The sequence below is a fragment of the Notolepis coatsorum genome, assembly GCF_963971535.1.
Source record: "Notolepis coatsorum genome assembly, chromosome: 20".
NCBI classification, from domain to species: domain Eukaryota; kingdom Metazoa; phylum Chordata; class Actinopteri; order Aulopiformes; family Paralepididae; genus Notolepis; species Notolepis coatsorum.
Window position 1 is genome coordinate 16,383,762 of NC_140184.1, and position 20,268 is coordinate 16,404,029.

General features: G+C 43.5%; 1 protein-coding gene across 1 annotated transcript in view; it reads left to right on the forward strand.

Annotated features, from left to right (window-relative positions):
* The window catches only part of zdhhc1 (zDHHC palmitoyltransferase 1), a 65,028-nt gene extending 48,440 nt beyond the window's left edge, over positions 1 to 16,588 (forward strand). Inside the window, exons 9-10 of the mRNA XM_084337677.1 lie at positions 13,738 to 13,777; positions 15,194 to 16,588. Of these exons, the coding sequence (XP_084193803.1) occupies positions 13,738 to 13,777; positions 15,194 to 15,790 (637 nt within the window). The 3' untranslated portion in view covers positions 15,791 to 16,588. The remainder of the gene's footprint in view (positions 1 to 13,737; positions 13,778 to 15,193) is intronic.
* The last annotated feature ends 3,680 nt before the right edge of the window (positions 16,589 to 20,268 follow it).

The window sequence follows — 20,268 nt, forward strand, 5'->3', positions numbered from 1 at the left end:
CAGGCAGCGCACCGGGGAAACCAGGCAACAGTATGTCTATTCATAATTCATAGCTGCAGCCTCTGGTATACCCTTCAGACCCTGTCTGAGCTGGCAGACGGTCAACACCGCCCTCTACTGCCATGCAGAGCTATTGCATCCCATTTGAAATGCGCTGGTGTGTTTTAGGAGCCGATCTGAGCCGGGCGGGCAGGGTTTAAATACTCCGGTGAGCCAGGGGCTTACAACGACCAATATGAATATTAACCCCGCCCGCTGAATGGACACAATCTTAAGGAGGACAGTAATAGAAGCAAAACGGCGCTACAGGAATAAAATTTAACTTCAGTTTGAACAGGCTGACTCCAGAGCTATGTGGCAGGGCCTCAAAACGATGACAGATTACAAAGGCACCTCCCTCAAACTGAACAGTGACATCTCCTTAGCAAATTATCTCAATACCTTCTATGCGAGGTTTGAGGCTGGGAATAACAACACCAGCCTACAAGCCACGGCAATGGGGGGGGGGGGGGGTCTGCTGATGGAGACTCAGTGTTCAGGGTAACAGAGCATGAGGTGAGGAGGACCTTTAAAAAAGTGAATATCAGGAAGGCAGCAGGACCGGACGGCATCCCCGGCCGTGTCCTAAAAGTCTGTGCCGACCAACTGGCCCCGGTATTCACTGACATATTTAACCTGTCCTTAGAACAGGCTGTCATCCCCACCTGCCTGAAGAAGTCCACTATCATCCCTGTATCTAAAAAATCCAAGCCTGCTTGCCTCAACGACTACCGCCCTGTAGCTCTCACCTCCATAGCCATGAAGTGCTTTGAGAAGCTAGTAAAGGGCTACATCTGCTCCTCCCTCCCCATCAACCTGGACCCCCTGCAATTTGCATACCGCCCCAACAGGTCCACAGAGGACGCCATAGCCCATGTGCTGCACACAGCAGCATCACACATGGACAAGAGGCAGGGGAACTATGTGAGAATGCTATTCATCGACTACAGCTCAGCATTCAATATCATAGTCCCCTCCAAACTCATAGCCAAGCTCAGGGACCTGGGCTTGAACTATGACCTCTGCCAGTGGGTCTTAGACTTCCTGACGGGCAGACCCCAGGTGGTGAGAGCAGGCAACTGCACCTCCTCATCCATCACCCTCAACATAGGGGCCCCCCAGGGCTGTGTTCTGAGTCCCCTCCTCTACTCCCTGTACACACATGACTGTGTGGCTCAGCGGAACAACAACACAATCATCAAATTTGCTGACGACACAGTAGTGGTGGGCCTGATCTCTGCAAACGACGGGATGGCCTACCTGGAAGAGGTCAAGGTCCTGGCGGGATGGTGCCAGGAGAACAGCCTCTCACTGAATGTCAGCAAAACAAAGGAGATGATTGTGGACTTTAGGAGGTCGGGGGTCAGGGACTACAGCCCCCTCAGCATCGACGGGGCACCGGTTGAGAGAGTGAACAGTTTTAAGTACCTTGGAGCCCACATATCCGAGGACTTGACAACCACACACATTGACAGTGTTGTGAAGAAGGCACGACAATGCCTCTACTTCCTCAGGCGCCTAAGGAAGTTCCAAGTCAGTCAGAAGATCCTTAAGAACTTCTACTCATGTACAATAGAGAGCATCCTGACTGGCAATATCACCTCCTGGTTTGGGAATAGCACCGCACAAGACCGAAGCAGACTACAGAGAGTGGCACGTTCAGCCGAATGCACAATTGGAGGGGGGCTTCCCACTCTCCAGAACATTTACAACAAGCGGTGCAGGGGTAAGGCTAAGATAATTATTAAGGACTCCAGCCACCCAAACAACTGCCTCTTTGAACTGCTGCGGTCAGGCAAGCGATACCGGAGTCTCATGGCAAGCACAGAAAGACTCAGAAGAAGCTTCTACCCCCAGGCCATCAGGTTGCTCAATGAACAATAACACTATGCAACAACCATCCAATGCACTCACAACACACACATCCACACGCACACACTCACTTTAAACAAACAACACACTGCAGCACCCACTCTCCACACTTTAGAACACCTAAACACACTTTATATTTATTGGTAAAGGATTTGCACTACAACCCATACCTCAGTACACCTTACTGTAAATTGTACCTAAATTGTACCTCATGCCATTTCTGCTTTGCACTATATAGTATTGTATATTAGTATATTGCATAATAATAATAATAATAATAATAATAATAATAATAATAATAATAATAATAATAATAATAATAATAATAATAATAATAATAATAATAATAATAATAATAATAATAATAATAATAATAATGGCTTGGATTTATATAGCGCTCTTCATGACACCCAGAGCGCTTCACAGAGTCCATTATTCGTTCATACACAGTCATACCGGTGGTGGTAAGCTACAATTGCAGCCAGAGCTGCCCTGCAGCGTGAGTCTGCCCCTCCGACCACCACCAACATTCATTCACATGCATACACATTCATACGAGGCAAGTAGGTTAAGTGTCTTGCCCAAGGACACAACGGCGATGGGATGGACATGGGCTTGAGCGGGATTCGAATCACCAACCCTTCGATCATTGGATGACCCGCTCTACCCCTGAGCCATAGCCGCCCCACTGTATATTGTATGGTAACTCAGTTACTCTATTCTGCATCGAACATTGTACATATGTATATACTGAACACTGTGTCTACGTACGTGACTTCTATTTTACTTCTATTTTTACATGCTATACTATTTTATTTTATTTCATACTTATCTTTTGTCTAGCACAGTCTCTGGAGCGTAACAGAAAGAAGCATTTTGTATAAAAGTATTCTGTACTTCTGTATGACAACTATTAAAGAAACTTGAAACTTGAAATGTTATTGTATATTTTTATTGAACTATTTTATCACACTTTTTACTCTGTCTGTTCTATTTTATTATTTTTAGTATTGCCTATTTTTAAACTGAATCAAACCGCACTTTTTTACTCTGTCTATTCTATTTTATAATTTGTATTACTGAATGAAGCCGTAAACAGAGAGGCCTATTCGGATGCTAGATCCTAATGTGAAAAACTGTGATTTACCTTACCTTGCTACCTCTCTATCTTTTTTATGCTAGCTTATGCCTGTATTTTTTACTGCTGTGAAGCACTTTGAACTGCAATTTATGTATGAAAAGTGCTATACAAATAATGTTATTATTATTATTATTACTATAATTACAGTTAAAAGAACGTTCTAAAGGAAGTGATTGGATGTGAACGGGAGAGCAGTGGCTCCTCTGCCTCCAGGCCAGGGGCCCCGACATGTGTCATGAGGAATAATAAACGGCATTTAGCATTACCGCTAATTTCATAACATACACCGATGACAAAATGAGCTCCCTTGCCCGTCGCCATGGGGACTGTTTTCTTTACGGGAAAACAAAGTGTGCAAAATGAAATTCTTTTCCCATGACTTTACTGACACAGTGTGAAGAGAAAGCGAGTCTATACTGTAGGCAGTGGCTGACCTCTGAGGCCAGTGAGAAAGTAACTAAGCCCAGTCTATTAGTCAATAACCGAAGGGCCGTCACAAACAACACAGACTACGTCATTCACATCCATCCTGAAAGGGCTCAAATGGTAAGCAGTAGCTATTAGCTTATGCCAGTTCTCACTGCAATGCCCTGATTTAAGAGGTCTTAATATTGAATATTAATATGTGCTTTAATGAGTGCAGTGGTTATTTAATTGTATAGTCTGTCTTTTAAATTAATTCTGCAAGGAAGTGCACACAAGAGCCACATTATTTGTGTATAGTATAGTATAGTATAGTATAGTATAGTATAGTATAGTATAGTATAGTATAGTATAGTATAGTATAGTATAGTCTTTGTCTCCTCCAGGCTGAATTATTGCAACACACTTCTCATCGGGATCCCTAGCAAGAACATCCAAAATCTACAATACATTCAGAATAGCGCTGCTAGGATCCTGATGAGAGTGCCAAAATATCACCACATCACACCCGTCCTCAAGTCCCTTCACTGGCTCCCTGTCTCACTCAGGATTGAGTATAAAGTCTCCCTGCTCACTCACCAGTGCATCCACGGAACCCCCCCCCCCCCCTCTACCTTTAAAGAACTGATCACCCCTCACTCCTCCTCACGACACCTCCACTCCGGCCAGGCAAACCTCCTCCAGCGCCCGAGGACCAAACTCCGCACCGTGGGAGATCAGGCTTTCTGCTCATCCGCTCCCAGTCTGTGAAATGCTCTCCCTGACCATCTGAGCTGACTGTGGATGCTTTTAAAAAGGGCCTCAAAACACATCTTTATAATAGAGCCTTTTGTTGATTTATATCTAGTTTTCGCTCCACACATTTTATGTTATTTTACTAGTTTTAGCCCTTCTTATTTTATTTGACTCTTTTACTAGTTTTAGCCCTTCTTATTTTATTTGACTCTTTTACTAGTTTTAGCCCTTCTTATTTTATTTGACTCTTTTACTAGTTTTAGCCCTTCTTATTTTATTTGACTCTTTTACTAGTTTTAGCCCTTCTTATTTTATTTGACTCTTTTACTAGTTTTATCCCTTCTTATTTTATTTGACTCTTTTACTAGTTTTAGCCCTTCACATTTCATGTTCTTTTTACTCTTTTACTAGTTTTAGTCCTACTTATTTCATGTTCTTGTTTTTTTACTCTCTTACTACTTTTTATGTTCTTCTACAGAGATTTGTTTCACAAATATAAAGCGCCCCTACAAATCGAATATATTATCATTATTATAGTAATTATAACCTAATGTTGGAAACAGCTTCTGTGCCCCCGACATGTGGAACGTCTTGCAATATTATAATACACCTTAAAACTCAATAGCATCCTTTGGCCAATTTAGACCCTTAATGATCAACCGTTTCACCCCGGTTTTTATTTTCTGTATTTATCACACGCCGTGTTTTCTCAACGTCATTGATAACGAGAGCTCACTCGGTCCAGACCAAATGGAGGATCTAATGAATGAAGGAACACACACACCACACACACGCCACATTCTACCTTTTCTGACATTAGCAATTCAAATGAGGTCGTTTCATACATAATTGAGGCCCGATTCTAAGCGTGTTTCATCCTGGCGAGATCAAAGTTTCATTAATGTCACTGCCCTGGCTCGCTATCGGGTGAGGTTCAGAGAGGTATGAGCGGCGCTCACCCAGATGTCTCACTTACCAGATAAGCGCGTGGCCAAGGTAGCGCTGCAAAGGATCAGGTGTTGTTGTGTGTGGGAGTATGTGTGCAGGCACAGGGCCAACACTATGAAGACACACACACACACACGTGGTGTTGATTAAGTGGCTGTGTTCGCCTAGTCGCCTACATAAATATTTGTACCCTGTCATGGTGCTAGGTGGACAATGGCAAGTGGCACAGTTGTGCGTGTGTGTGCGTGTGTGTGCGCGTGCGCACCGTTGACTTCCCTGTGCCAGCCTCCACATGCCAAGAGTGAGAACGGATAGGATGCGTACGAGACAGTAGATTGCGTTGACGCTGTCATGTCATGCATTTCACATTACAGTGAATACATTTTTTATCGCGTGGACGTGCGAGTGCCTGAGCTCGCCTCGCCGTGCCATATTTTGAGAAATTCAATATCGATGACAACTGTATAGCCTACGTTTCTTATAATTTGCCTTGGATAGAAACTAGTGATGCACCGATACCACTGTCTCACTGCCGATACTGAGTCCTAATCCCAATCCCATCTGTTGCTCTGTGTCTAACCTAAGACTTAGACCATCCGTTTGGGCTCATTAGTACAAAGAATTAGCCAGATCCATTTTTCTCCATTAGACAGGGTTCGCGCAAGGTACTTGAAGTGCTTAAAGTGCTTGATTTTTTACAAAAAAAAAGTTGCTTAAAAGGTCCTTGAAATTCAAATCAACCATTCACATTGAATGTTTTGTTCATCCATGATCAAATTGTTCTGAATCATGAAATATTTTCTCTAGCTTGCTCTAGCTGGCAAGCAGGCCAAGAACATGCTTAAAAAAAGTGCATTTAAAAGTGAATTGTATCCTTCGAGTGACATCCTTGAAAATGAAAAATAGTGCTTCGAAAAGTACTTTCACTGCCGCACTACCAAAACGGTTAACCCTTTCACTGCGACAATACACAAAGGGTTAACCAGACAGCGACCGTCGGTTGGTTGTGTGATAGTAAAGGGTTAAAAGTCCTTGAATTTCATTTAGCAATGTCTGTGGGAACCCTGATGAGAGAGACCCTCTATTATGTCAGAAAACTAACATCAAGTAAATTTGCTTTGACTTCTGGCATGTTGCAAATTAAATTCTCCAGATTTGAGTGCTGGTAGTATTGGTGCCAGAGCGTCCCAATACATCTGTGTGCGTCAGTGAACACATTTATAGTCGTATTTATCCGATCCAATACAGGGAACTCACCAGACAGTGAGTCTGCAGCAGACCTTTCAGTAGGGGAAGATAGGCCTATTTACAGCATGTGGGCCCATCTGTTGTGAGTGTTAATATTTGAATGGGTTCTAACGTTAACAGTGCCAGGGAGGTTGGGCTCGGACGGATCTCCTTCCACCTCACATGTTGTCATAGCTGCTGTATGTTGCCCTCTGTCCCACTGTGTTGTTAGCTACCAGCATGTGGCTTTTAACCACTTATTTGATGTGCTGGAGCCTTCATAAGAGACACACACACACAGCACTTAGAACCTATTAAATGCTCATTAAGTTGGAATGGTTGCACACACGGCACTGCTAAAATCATCCTTGCCAAATAAAGAGGACATGGAGCACAAAGAACATGTTATACAGTGTGTGTGTGTGTGTGTGTGTGTGTGTGTGTGTGTGTGTGTGTGTGTGTGTGTGTGTGTGTGTGTGTGTGTGTGTGTGTGTGTGTGTGTGTGTGTGTGTGTGTGTGTGTGTGTGTGTGTGTGTGTGTGTGTGTGTGTGTGTGTGTGTGTGTGTGTGTGTGTGTGTGTGTGTGTGTGTGTGTGCTGTCTGCGAGTCCTCCAGATCAGCGGAGCGAGTTTTGATTTTTGATATGGCATTGATCCATTGTTCTATTGAAGCACATTACCACCATCCTCTCGCTAAACAACTTGTAGACCAATAATAATAATATAATAATAATAATAGTATTGACGTGGCATTGATCCATTATTAATGCCGTGCGCCTCGGTAATAATAATAAGCCGCGTGTTTCTTCCTTCTTCCCAAGATGCACAGTTAGATAGATAGATAGATAGATAGATAGATAGATAGATAGATAGATAGATAGATAGATAGATAGATAGATAGATAGATAGAGAGAGAGAGAGAGAGAGAGAGAGAGAGAGAGAGAGAGAGAGAGAGAGAGAGAGAGAGAGAGAGAGAGAGAGAGAGAGAGAGAGATAGAGAGATAGATTAGATGCAGTGTGCTTGTTTTGCAGTGAGTGGTAATAATAATCACTTCCTATATTTGGTTCGCGTTTGGTCCGCTGAAGCCGAACCGAGACCTACGTTTTCAGGCGGACTAGAGTTCGCCTGTTTGGTCCGCGGACCGAGTTCGACGCGCATTCACACAGACCCGAAAAACCGGACTATCGAATTCTGGTCTGAAAGTCCGGACCAAACAGCCCCTGTGTGAAAGCGACCTCAGAGTTCGCTCGGGTTAGTCCATTTTTCCACATTTCATGGGGGTGTTCCATTACCGTATATGGTTAATCGGGGCGGTTCTGGTATGCAAATACGTGAAAGTGTGCAGGAGCCTCAGCGTATAGAGCAAGGTGATATTTATCATGACAGGTGTGCGTAGGACCTGTGTACGCACGTGTGATAAATCCCATTTTTTTTTGTGCGTGCACACATTCTAAATTCTGTGCTTAAGTATGGAAATAGAACATTTTCTAAGAGAAATTGATAAATGAGGGCCCAGGATTCTTATGAGCAAAGGTTACATCTAAAAGTAATTGGATGGCTATGGATAAGAGGGTGAAACATGTTTTTTTCTATACAAAATATTTTGAACGACAGTTCAGCCATTATGTGTTAAAGGGGCACTTCACCACTTAATCTCACATACTCAAATGCACACATTAGTTTAGTTATTGAGAGTAAATGAGGTTGAATATGGCCACCAGTGATGTCATCGGGGACGTTGCATCCTTGTGTTGTGTTAATTACAGCTTGATGAAATTATGTAGTTGATGAAATAGAAATAAGTCTCATAAGGACTGCTACCTTATAATTTAATTGAGCTGTAATTAACACAACAATGAGAGCAAGTCAGAACAAACGAGAGAGAGCAAGTCAGCGCTCCATTCATTGTGAAAATGGCACCGGATTTCACATCCAGGTGACGCCACAAATTCAAGGGTTCTCCCTTTGATTCCTAGCTTCAGGAGAGAGCGGTGCATGTTCACAAAATACTGACTCTCCTAAAGGAATAACATGTCAATTCTTAAAAATCTGTGGCATTCCCCCCCTTTTTTTTTAAGTTTGTATCCAAACCAAATTATTCTGAGCCGGTGGGTTGGCTTGCTTTGTTTTCTCTGGGTTGGCGTTACGGGCGCTATGTCATCACTAGGCAGTCTTTGTTTTGTGTTGTTTGCTGATTTATGACCGGCTCAACTGACTACGACCTGTTGGGCATATTATGTAAACTGACGGGATTGTCGCAAGGCTCATAAGCTTAGAGATAAAGCAACACAATACAAATGTGCCTCAACAGGGTAATTCCGGATCATTCCTTCCACCAAAATTATTGTGTGTCCTGTGCTCCTAGCTATACCACATCTTTCATGTATTTATTTGTCAAGGACAAAAGACAACATTGTAGCAAGTTACAGTAACAGGCTACAGATGCATTGCATGTAGGATTTCTAGCCATGGCTGATTTGCAACCCCTGTCTCTGGTTTGGCTTTTCTACTTAGAAGTGGTCATTACATCCTGTATCATCATTACCAAAAGTACATTAGTTCAAATGAGCACATAATTAATAGTGACATACTTTACATGATCATACAATAATTACGATAATTACATCACGTTACAATAATTTTAGGTGCAGGTGTGTGTGTTCCCTGATTCATGGCAATATGTGTATTTGTCTGTCCGTGTGCATGCATGCGTGTACTGTAGTCTTATGTAGTAATATGTATGTGTGTTTGTCTATGTGTGTCTGTTCCTCTAGCTGTGTGTACATGTCTGTGTGTCTGTTCCTCTATCTGTGTGTACATGTCTGTGTGTATGTATGAGTGCATGATCAGTGATCAGATCAACGATTGCCGGTTTGGTTTCAGTTTAAATGTACCAGTGTTTTATCTATTGCACTGCATCCTCATTGGCTAATAGCCATCTGTCCACAGCAGACAACTCACATTACTGTATAACGTAGATTAACCTTATTGAAATATCAATAGCAAAACAAAGTTCTGCATGTGCGTTCTATTAGTGGTTAACCTCTCAGGGCATCACATCGGAAAAAGGCGAGGATTGACGCGAGGATTTGGCGCAACCTAATCAGCCCCTGTCAATAATTTTATTTATTTAACCTTTATTTAGCCAGATAAATCATTAAGAACAGGTTTCTTATTTACAATAATCTGACTTATTCTTCAGGGTTTTTTTTCCTCTTTATTTTCGGGATCATATCTCGCATTGGGAACAAACCTGAACATTATTGCCATAAATTAGAACGCAGTTATTTTCTCTACCTTTCTGTGAACGTCTAGCAAAAAAACGGCGTTGCAATCTGATGAGAAATCTGATCAGATAAATCCAGATTGGAAAGGAGAGATTTGGCCTGATCCATAGATGTGTGACTTGGCCATAATATGGTCATTTATAGGCCTGATATTCTATATTCTATAATCATATTTAAAATTGCATGTGTCCGGATGTCAGAATTAAGTACTGCATCTACAAATCCTTCTGTTTCATCATCTTCCCTTTATTCATGTGCTTTGATGTTTTGTACACGTGATCTCAATACGTGCTGAATGAATTGTTCATGTCTGGTACATTTTAGCAAAGACCGTCAAAGATAAAAAAAATTAAAAAAATTAAAAAAAATTATATTCTCCTTTGGTTCATTACAATTTACTCAAGCCTAGTAACAGACACAATATTTCTGACACTGGGAATTAGGGGTGTAACGGTACACAAAAACCACGGTTCGGTACGTACCTCGGTTTTGAAGTCAAGGTTCGGTACGGGTTTTCGGTACAGTGGGGGAAAGTTTGGCTTTCCTTATTTCACTCAGGGGTGATGTAGTGTGCAGTAAAGAATTGTACTTGTAGGGCTGTCAACGAATATTCTATATTGAAATTAATAATCGACTTGTAAACACATTTAAAAATAATAATAATAAATTATATTAGATTGTAAAAAAAACAGCCCCTGGTGGGCGGTCGTTAGTGGTTAACATACTGTTGTATTCGTTCGGTACACTACACAGCCGTCCGGTACGGTACGGTACACACTGAAACGGTTCGGTTCGGTACGGATACGTGTACCTTTACACCCCTACTGGGAATACATTCCCTGAGATCCATAGATGTCCCTAGATACCAATAACATGCAAATGGGCCTTGTAGAAGTGGAGCAATCTGGCGCCAACATTTCAGACCATTTTGATGATGTTTGCAGACCCATCGTATATTCTATATTATAGCTATGGAGACAATACTATGGCTCATTTGAAAGGCAATATTTATACTCCAACAGGGAACAAACCGTTTATTTCTACATACCTCCGTTCCTGCCCAATCCCAGGCTAAAAAGCGTCCCTTATCAAGAAATTCCATGCACATTTTCTAGAATGCGAGATATTGCGTGTTTTGTGCGCAGCATGCGCAGTTCGTGCTTGTTGCTCATCTGACACCTATATATTTCGAGGTCAAAGGTAACAGGACCATACATACAATTGTTCTATTCACAAAACCACCATGTGGGGCGCTACATAACAATAACAGATTTCACTGCTGTAGAATGAGGGGATTCAATTCAAAATGAACATTTATTACAAGACAACATGAAATACAAAATAAATCACACCACATAAGGACAGTATACATCACATAGATGCCATCAATAAAAAAAAAAATACAAATATAATAAAAAGATTATAATAAATAAATAACTTGGAGGCCCTCACTATATGTGGCAGATACCCGAGGGTATAGTGCAATTTGTCGTTCAACAGTGTGAAACCCTTCACAGTTGTAACATTTAATGTGCAATTATAACCTTGATTGTGCAATATGTCCAATGTTTACAATACAGTGTACATTATATTATATGTATACACTATATACAATACTATGATGTCTACACTGCTATCGACTATGTACTATACTATAAAACTATATATACTGGCTCAGGTTAAATCAAATTAAACCTGTAGCTACATCAGGTACAAACAATGGAGTGCCACTTAGTGACCAAACATGGCACTGCAACTAAATAACAACACTAGACTGTTTGGAATGCAGCTCCGCCGTCATCCCTGGTTCTGGAATCACAGGAACGTAACAAATAGATACATTAGATTAGATGTATTGTCCTTTAGAGGACATTTCATTTACATGATGTCTGTACATGTGCAACAAACAAACAAACTCACCTAAGTTAGAAGGGGTGACAGGCCTACTACAGGTTCCCTCGCCATACTCGTCGGACTCGTTTTCTGAGGCTGGGATCACAAAGGCATGTTTTAGGATGGGGTTCGGTAAAATAGAACATTGTGCCTGAATTCTTACAGTTACGTTACCTTGGTCAGCAGGTCCGCCAAACCCTGTCCACTCTTCCTCCGGAGTGTCTGAGTCTGAACAGGAACAATTTAAATAAATAACGTTAGTTGGCTCTGGAGTGCTCTCACGACTACCGCAGCGCGGTGAACAGATAACGTTACAACATCCTCGGCCGGTTTGACTTTAGTATTTTTATGATTTACCAGAAGTGCTGAGTCCAACGTAGTCTGGTAAAAATGCACCTTATGGATGGATCATCACCTGTTGTCATCTTTATAATAATCTCCAATAGTTCGCTCCACACGATCGCCTTTGCCGAGGCAGTTTGCCGGCTGCTGTGGCCAAAGTGCAACCCCCCCCCCCCCACAGGAAACTAGCCCAGATGTACTCAAAACCCACCTATCGGGATTCGATCGTCATTTATTTCAATTGTAATTATCTCAGGGTTACCAGGATCACACACAAGGTCAGGGTGACTGTTTAGTATCATAATAATAAAAAAAAACATAAAAACTAGTATACTCGTTTTTGGCGTTCAAAGCATGGGCGCTTGTCACTGAGTTAACGTAACGTTGTATTCGTTCGGTACACAGGTGAACCGAAGGTCCCATACCGAAACGGTTTGGTACGAATACGTGTACCGTTACATCCCTAGTAAGTGGTAAGTAGCTCTGATTGGCCCTGTAGTGGATCTAAAGCGTATTTCAATGTTAAAGTTCAAAGGTCAGGAATACAGAGAAGCAATGAATGCAGACAGAAATGAAGACTGCGGATAAACTTCAGACATTTGTAAAATGGACAGAATTGAGGAGGGTTTTTGTTTTCCAGTGATGCAGAAATACATGTATGGCCCTCCCATTGTGTAAGAAGAACTGTGTCTAATGAAATTTAGGTAAGCTAACTAGCTAGTGCTTACAACTCAGCAATGTTACGACTTGTCTCAGCTGATCAGCTCTCTCGATCTGCTGCCTCATGAGCTTCCAGTGAGGGAGGGGCAGCCAGGCATGTCTAACTACAGATATACACACCTGCTGACTGGAATAGGCACCTGGTAACTTTACATAGTATACTCAAGTCGAGGAAACCACACCCATCAGAGCTGAAACAGCTCATTCATTGTGAAGACTGTTGCCTATTCAACCCACTCAAGCAAGCAAGTGCCAAAACTATCTACAGCCAATTATTTTAAAAAGCAAACCAAGGGGAGAGGAGAGAGAAGAGAATGATGAGGGAGAGACGCGCAGCCAGCCGCTAAAGGGTGCGGATAATGACGTGTGAGTTTTACCACTGTCTCATCCCCTCCTGACTCGCTGAGTGACCCAAGACACGCCTTTCAGCACTTAGTTGAAAATATTCACTCAACGGAGGAGAATGAAATGGTCGTTCAGTTGACATACCGGCTCGTTCGCTTTATTAATGGGCTCTCCTCTCCCATTCAGCTTATACCCAAAATATTACCCTGTCAAGAGCTGAGGAACTCGGCTTTGAAACCAAGTCCATTTATTCTTCCAAAACCTTTGCCTGGAGTGACACGTTATCTCTACACTTCACCTGGCTGGTTCAACACTGTGTGTGTGCGTGTGTGCGGCAATATAGAGGTCCGCAAAATTATCAATATAGTAGTTTTCCAGTTTTGTTTTATTTGTCATATACAGTAAGATATACTATGAGCCTCCTGAGATTGTGCTTCATACAGTAAAAAAAAGTCAAAAGAATAAAGACCAAACACTATACAAAATATACAAAACTGAAGTACAAAATTGTAGAGATGTAGTGAACATCTTTTTGTAATAAATAGATACAAATATGGTGTAGTGTTAAAACCTGTTTAAAGTGAATGTTAATGGTGAATGTTTAAAGTGAGTGTGTGCATGTGGATGTGTGTGCAATGAATGTAGACTGGATGGGTTAGTGTTGCATAGAGTCATTGAGCATCCTGATGGCCTGGGCCCAGGAGTTCAACACTTTTAATCCCTATCTGATCTGATCAGATTTTTAAATCCCCTTTTTGTGATCCAGGATCAGACAACTCTGCCAGATTTTGTTCCGGTATTTCAAAGTAATCCAGGATAGGATCACCCTGATCCAGATTCAGACTTTTCAAGATTACTAGATCCTGAATATCGGTGCTTTAATCCTACTGATCTCCATCTAGTGGGTATGAAAAAAAAAGGAAGACAAGGACCACATTGCAGAGACGTCTATAATGTCTAATAATATTGTTAAATACATAAAAAGGACATAAAATCATAATGGAATTGTAATTAAAAAAATACTCTGGTAACAACAGAAAAACATTCATTCAAAGGCAGCTGATCATCCAGGTGTGCTTTGAGGAGACATTTGAAGATTAGAATATATTTTTTCTTTAATCTAAATTACATTTGTGATTGACAATATTTGTTGTGATACTTTTATGAGCATAAACATTTATGAACATTTATGTCATCAGCATTTGGTTGAAAACTAAATAGTTTCAAGTTTCTTTATTAGTTGTCATACAGAAGTACAGAATACTTTTATACAAAATGCTTCTTTCTATTACGCTCCAGAGACTGTGCTAGACAAAAATAGATAAGTATAAAATAAAACAAGTATAGCAAGTAAAAATAGAAGTCACGTACGTGGACAGAAGTGTTCAGTATGTACATATGTACAATGTTCAATGCAGAGTAGAAGTAACTGAGTTACCATACAATATACTAATATACAATATACTATATAGTGCAAAGCAGAAATGGGATGAGGTACAATTTACAGTAAGGTGTAATGAGGTATGGGTTGTAGTGCAAATTCTTTACCAATAAATATGAAGTGTGTTTAGGTGTTCTAAAGTGTGTAAAGTGGGTGCTGCAGTGAGTTGTTTGTTTAAAGTGAGTGTGTGTGGATGTGTGTGCTTTGAGTGCATTTGATGGTTGTAAATAGGCAATTTTTTTTAAATAAAGTTTATTTGCCATGAAGGCTAGAATTGTGTATTATTTCAGTTAACAAACTTTGCTATCTTATTTATATTGAAACATATTTTTAAATAAATTGTATAGTACATTTTGCTCTGGTAATCCACTGGAAATCCACCCCTCTGGTGGGATCAAGATAATCATTTTTTTTTTGGGATCAAACTGATCCCAATCCTGTGTTGTCCGTTTTAACTACCCATTTTGAAGATTTGATCCAGATTAAAGCTTGGATTTGATTTCCTGATCTGATCGGATATCAAAGTGATCCTAATCCTGTTTTTTGGTTTTGAACTACCCAAAATCCAAATCCAATCCAATCAGATAGGGATTAAAAGTGTTGAACTCCTGGGCCCAGGGGATAGAAGCTCCTGTTGAGTCTCTCTATACTTACATTGTCACACGACGGGCCTAGTTGTAGTTTGGTTTGTTTCTGAAGGAGCCGAGTGCTGTTTTTAAGCACAAGTCTACTAGTAGCTCCATTTCTGTGTCCAGCAATGTGCTGAACATTGTACCAATAGCACTGTGCTGGTACTGTGTGTGGTGACGGTTGTGCTCCTCTGTCTCCCCGCTTCCCTCCAGCAGAGCCCAGCAGTATACCAGCTGTGCCCGTTTCCCTGAGCCAGCGGCTTCCCTTCCCAGTGTTCCCTCTGAGGGCCTCCCTGCCCCCCCTGGCCCCCCTGGGCGCGGGCCCCGTGCAGGCTGCCGGCCCCCCCGCCGAATACCACTCGGACTCCGCGGAGTCCCTGGACGAGATCCCCGTGGCGCTGGCCCGACTGGGCACCAGCTCCATGGCCGTAGCCGGCACCTCGCTGGACGCAGAGAGAGTGGTCACCGCTGCCACCCAGCCCCTGGGGCTGCCTTCCCTCCAACCACTGGCCCTGCCTTCCCCCCGGCCCAGGACGAAGAGGAAGGCGTCCTCGCGGGGGAACGGCAAGAGCGAGGCCGAGCTGATGTTCGAGATGGCCTCCGCCCAGCCCCCAGCGGTCTTCGTGAGCCGGGCCAGCGGAGAGCCGGCCGATCACAGGGACAACAACCTCAGCCTGGCCAAATGGAGGCAGGGCAGCGGCAGAACGGAACAGTCGTCCAGATCCAGAACGGGCAGCTCTATGGCCTAGCGTTAACCCAGGGCGGCTCTGGCAAGGCTGGTTGAGCACGTGTGTGACATGTGTCACATGTTGACTTTGAGACGTGCCGCTTTGGAGATGAGAGGACGACAGAACTGAGAGACGGTGATCTCCAGTAGCATGGAGTCTTGACACAACCTATGCAACAAACCCACGGCAGAACGCAGGGGCATGCCGTCTTACTGCGCCACTAATCATTCGTGAACTGTAGAACTAGCATTGTAATCATGATGTGCTTTCCACATTCTCTCTTTCAGATAGCATCACGTGAGCTCTGTAACGTTGCCCAAAACACTCTTTGTTTTACTTTGTGAACACACGCTTTTTTTTTTTTTATATCATTACAATTATTTATTCCTATTTAACGTTGAATGCCAAAGGTTAATCCTGTGTACAGTCTTTATAAACGAAGGAACGTTTTGATTTGTAAACGTAATGTAACTTAATTTTTTCCAGGTGCACACTTTGTTACCAAATGTTAACCTGAAAACCTTAATTTTGTACAACTTTTTCATGGAAGAATGTGTTTCCTCGTCGCTTGTTCTTCACGTCCCCACGGACGGCGGTGCTATGGCGACGGTCTGTGTTGCTCTGTGACACGCCCTCCCGCACACGCCATCCATCCCCTCAGCGGAGTCCGGGCGAAGAACCGATCCTGCTCCTCTGTTGTTGACAGAAGGCGTTTATTCTACAAATCCACTCTGTCGCATGTGACACTGGCTTCTGAAGCACCGTCGTGTTTTCTTTTCTATCATTAATGCCTCACAATAAACAGCCCGGGACACCCCCCACCCCCACCCCCCCACCCTCACCCGGTTATACGCTTCTGAAATCCTTGTTTGTTTTTCTTAGCTGAGATTTTATGAGGCAACGGACGTGAGTGGGTAGCTCTTCCACAGGTAATGGTCCCTGTATGGAAAAAGCATTCCTCATATACAGTATAATATAATATATATATATAATTATATCACTCTGTTCACGCGTGTGCCAACGAAAGCACGTGTGTGTGACATCGCTTCTTTGCTCTTCACCTTTGCTCACACGTTACACATTAGTCTCAATGGTAACGGATACACAAATAAAAAGAGGAGAGGCTTGTTAATGCAATCATGCAAAACCTCCCGAGCCAACTCCGCGAATGCATCAAAAGTCCTATGATAACATTGCTGTTTCTTCCAAGGTAACACTGGAAATGTATATATAAACATTTTAAAAGTATTGGACTTTGTGTGAAGGCATGAGGAAAAAGCAAACATTTATCCTGTATCTTGTTACAGAGAAAGTCACTCTGAAAGTCATTCTGAAATACGATCTAAAGAAACACGGTTAATGCTTTTGGATACAAACAGCTTATTGTTGATAACAGTTGGATCATGCTCTTTTTGTGTGTGCTCCATATCCACTTCCACAATAGAAATATTGTATTTGAGTTTGTTAAGTGGCTTGTTGGGGCTTGCAGATCTGGTTTCTAACGCTGCTACAGGAGAGCAGTCATCCGGCTTCTCATCCGAAATAAATGGTGACCGAGAACAGTATTGGCTCCGAGGCAATGAATATCTTTATATAGAAGTGCTTTGATAACTAGCTGTCGAAATGAATTCAGAACAAGTCCTCCGTTTTGCTTTGCCAGGAATTTATTCATTGTAAGCTGAGCCTCCCAAGCAGAAGTGGGGCTCTTGAATGTTTTCCAAAACTACCTCTCTAGCCCCCCACCCACCTACCTCTGTCTCTTTCTTTCTCTCCCTCTTTCTTTCTCTCTCCCTCTTTCTTTCTCTGTCTCTCGTTCTCTCTGTCTTTTTCTCTGTCTTTCTTTCTCTCTCCTGTCCCTCTTTCTCTCTGTCTCTCTCTCTCCCCCTCCCTCCCTCTCTCTCTCCCCCTCCCCTCTTCCTTCCTGGCGGTTGCTGTGTGCCGTGTTTACATGGTGTGTATTGTTGTGCTGGGACAGAAAGATGGTTTACTCTGGCACTGGCCCCCTTCAGCTCAGCTGGCGACCGCGTCGTCACCCTGCCCCTGTGGGAAGCCCAGAGGGGGTTGCCCCGGCAACGGAACACTACGACAGCACAACAGTGTCAATCAATGGGCGTACCGCGCGCGGGGTGGCGGGGAGCAGCGTGGGCCTGGAGGGACGTGTCGACAGGGAGGGTCTCCGGTTTCTCTATTAGCGCTCGGCGGCTCCCGGGCTGCAGCTGCATCGTGAGGTGCCTGGATGCTCTTGCTCTTTAGGACAGAACACCTCTTGTTTCATGTGGACACACTAGAGAGCTATGGACATACTGTGTGTGCATGTATCTGTATTCATTCATCTGTATTGCAGCCACACACATATTTGAAGATCTTTCGCATATAATTACCCTCTGGGGAATGTTTGTGGGTTATGGCGTCAACGTCACCAGTATGGTGATGAAATGTGTTTTGCTGTTGCTATGCTAAGTGTACCGCTGCCACCCCACAACTCATACAAAGCCAGTAGGATCAACCCGGTCCTCTCACGCTCCCTTTTTCCACAGTGATGTCTGGTTTAGGCTCTATTAGACTGACCCGTGGTGGTGCTCCTCTCCAGACTGACCCGTGGTGGTGCTCCTCTCCAGACTGACCCGTGGTGGTGCTCCTCTCCAGACTGACCCGTGGTGGTGCTCCTCTCCAGACTGACCCGACCCGTGGTGGTGCTCCTCTCCCGGTATTTATGGGACGGTAACAGGTTTGCCCATCAAACTGACTTTTATCCAAAGCACTTTACAAGCTTGTGCCTCACACACCGACCATGCGAGGTGCCAACCTGCTCATCGGGAGCAATTAGGGATTATGTAAGTGTCTTGCTCAAGGATACTTTGACACGCTGCCTGGGAGGAGCGTGAATCGAACTGGGAACCTTCCGATTACCAGACAACCGCTCTACCTCCTGAGCCACTGTCGCCCCCGGTTAATGCGTCCTCAGTCCGCATTAACGTCGATCAAAAGTCTGAGCCTTTTGCATGGCAGGCTTACACTCCTACATAACGCTTGACTCTTTTTTGTATCCACTTTTTTTTCTCCTTTTTCTATTTTTTCTCCCATCCCAATTCCACTGTGCCAATTCTCCCCTCCCCTGTCTTAAACGTTGCTCGCATATGCCCCCCACTGGCCGGTTGTAGGGAGGATAGAAGCCTTGCATCACGTGTCCCCTCCGATACACGAGGAGGCAGCCTGTCACATCTTTTCACCTGCCAGCGCGGACTCTCATTGGCGAGGTGTAACGTGTGGGAGGCTCACTACCCCCGCCATTTCCTGTCTCTGCTGTGCAAGCGCCCCAATTGACCTGTGGGAGTCGCTGTCCACAACGTCCAGATTACCACCCGCTAACTTTGCCAATTGAGTTAGTATGACGGCCGGCCCAAGCCGGAGGCAACGCGGACGGCCGGAGTCGAACCCGGTGTCTCTTGCGTTGGTGACGAGCGCAATGTCCGCTGCGCCACCCAGCCGCCATCGCGAGGGCATTTCATTGGCTTATATGTTTACATGTTTGTTCCCCGTGACCTCTAACCATTAAACTCTTACCCCGATCCACATTCAACTGTGGTCCTCACAAGGCCATACAAACACACACACACACGCACCATGTCTTACTTCAGCATGTGCTTCAGTGTTATATTATGGGCCGTTTCACCGACTCCTCTGTGCAGGTTGACTTTTAAAGCTGTAAAGGATTTGCAGCGGGGCACACATTCCGAGCACCCATGGTTTTAAACCAGGAATGCGCCCTGGCCAGATTGTTGCGCTTATCGATGGTGCTGTCAGTCTGATGGGGTTTTCTTTTCGTTCTGTTTGCTATCACCGTTCCCTTAGAAACATCATTTGTCTGTCTATGTGGGCCTGGCCAGCCACAGCGAGGTTAGCGTAGCCATGACGATGACTTTGAAAACAAAAGCTGGAATTCTAAAGCTGATTTTTCTGGTGGCACTTTGTGACCTCTTCTATCCCCTCGAGCGCTCTGCCCATCCCATAATAAATTAAAAGAGGCCCAGCCCGTACAGCAAACGGTAAGACCGGAGGCTTGTGACGAACGTGTTTTCCTGTATCTCTCGTTGATTAAACCTCAGTGTCCAGCTAGTGAGTAGAGTAGACCAGAACCCTACAATGTGTTAGCAGCCGCTCTGGCTAACAGCGGGAGCTTGTGAAGATGAGTGGTAGGCTTAGGCCTATTGTTTCTCTCTGGGACAGTTAAGTGAACATCTGTTTCCTCTCACGGCCTCCCCTCTCTCTCCTTCCTGCTCCCTTCGTCTCCTCTCATCCCTCACAGAGCCAAAATGACTTAATAACGAGCCATAATGAGTGATCCTCTGCCAACTGAGAGCACCAGCACCGAACAGTTGTTATTTTTGATTATACAAATGTCATATATACGATATTCATATACATTTTCATATACATAAAACAAACTTTTATTACCACAAAACAAACCAGTTTTTGTCATCCAGTGTTTTGTCTCAAAA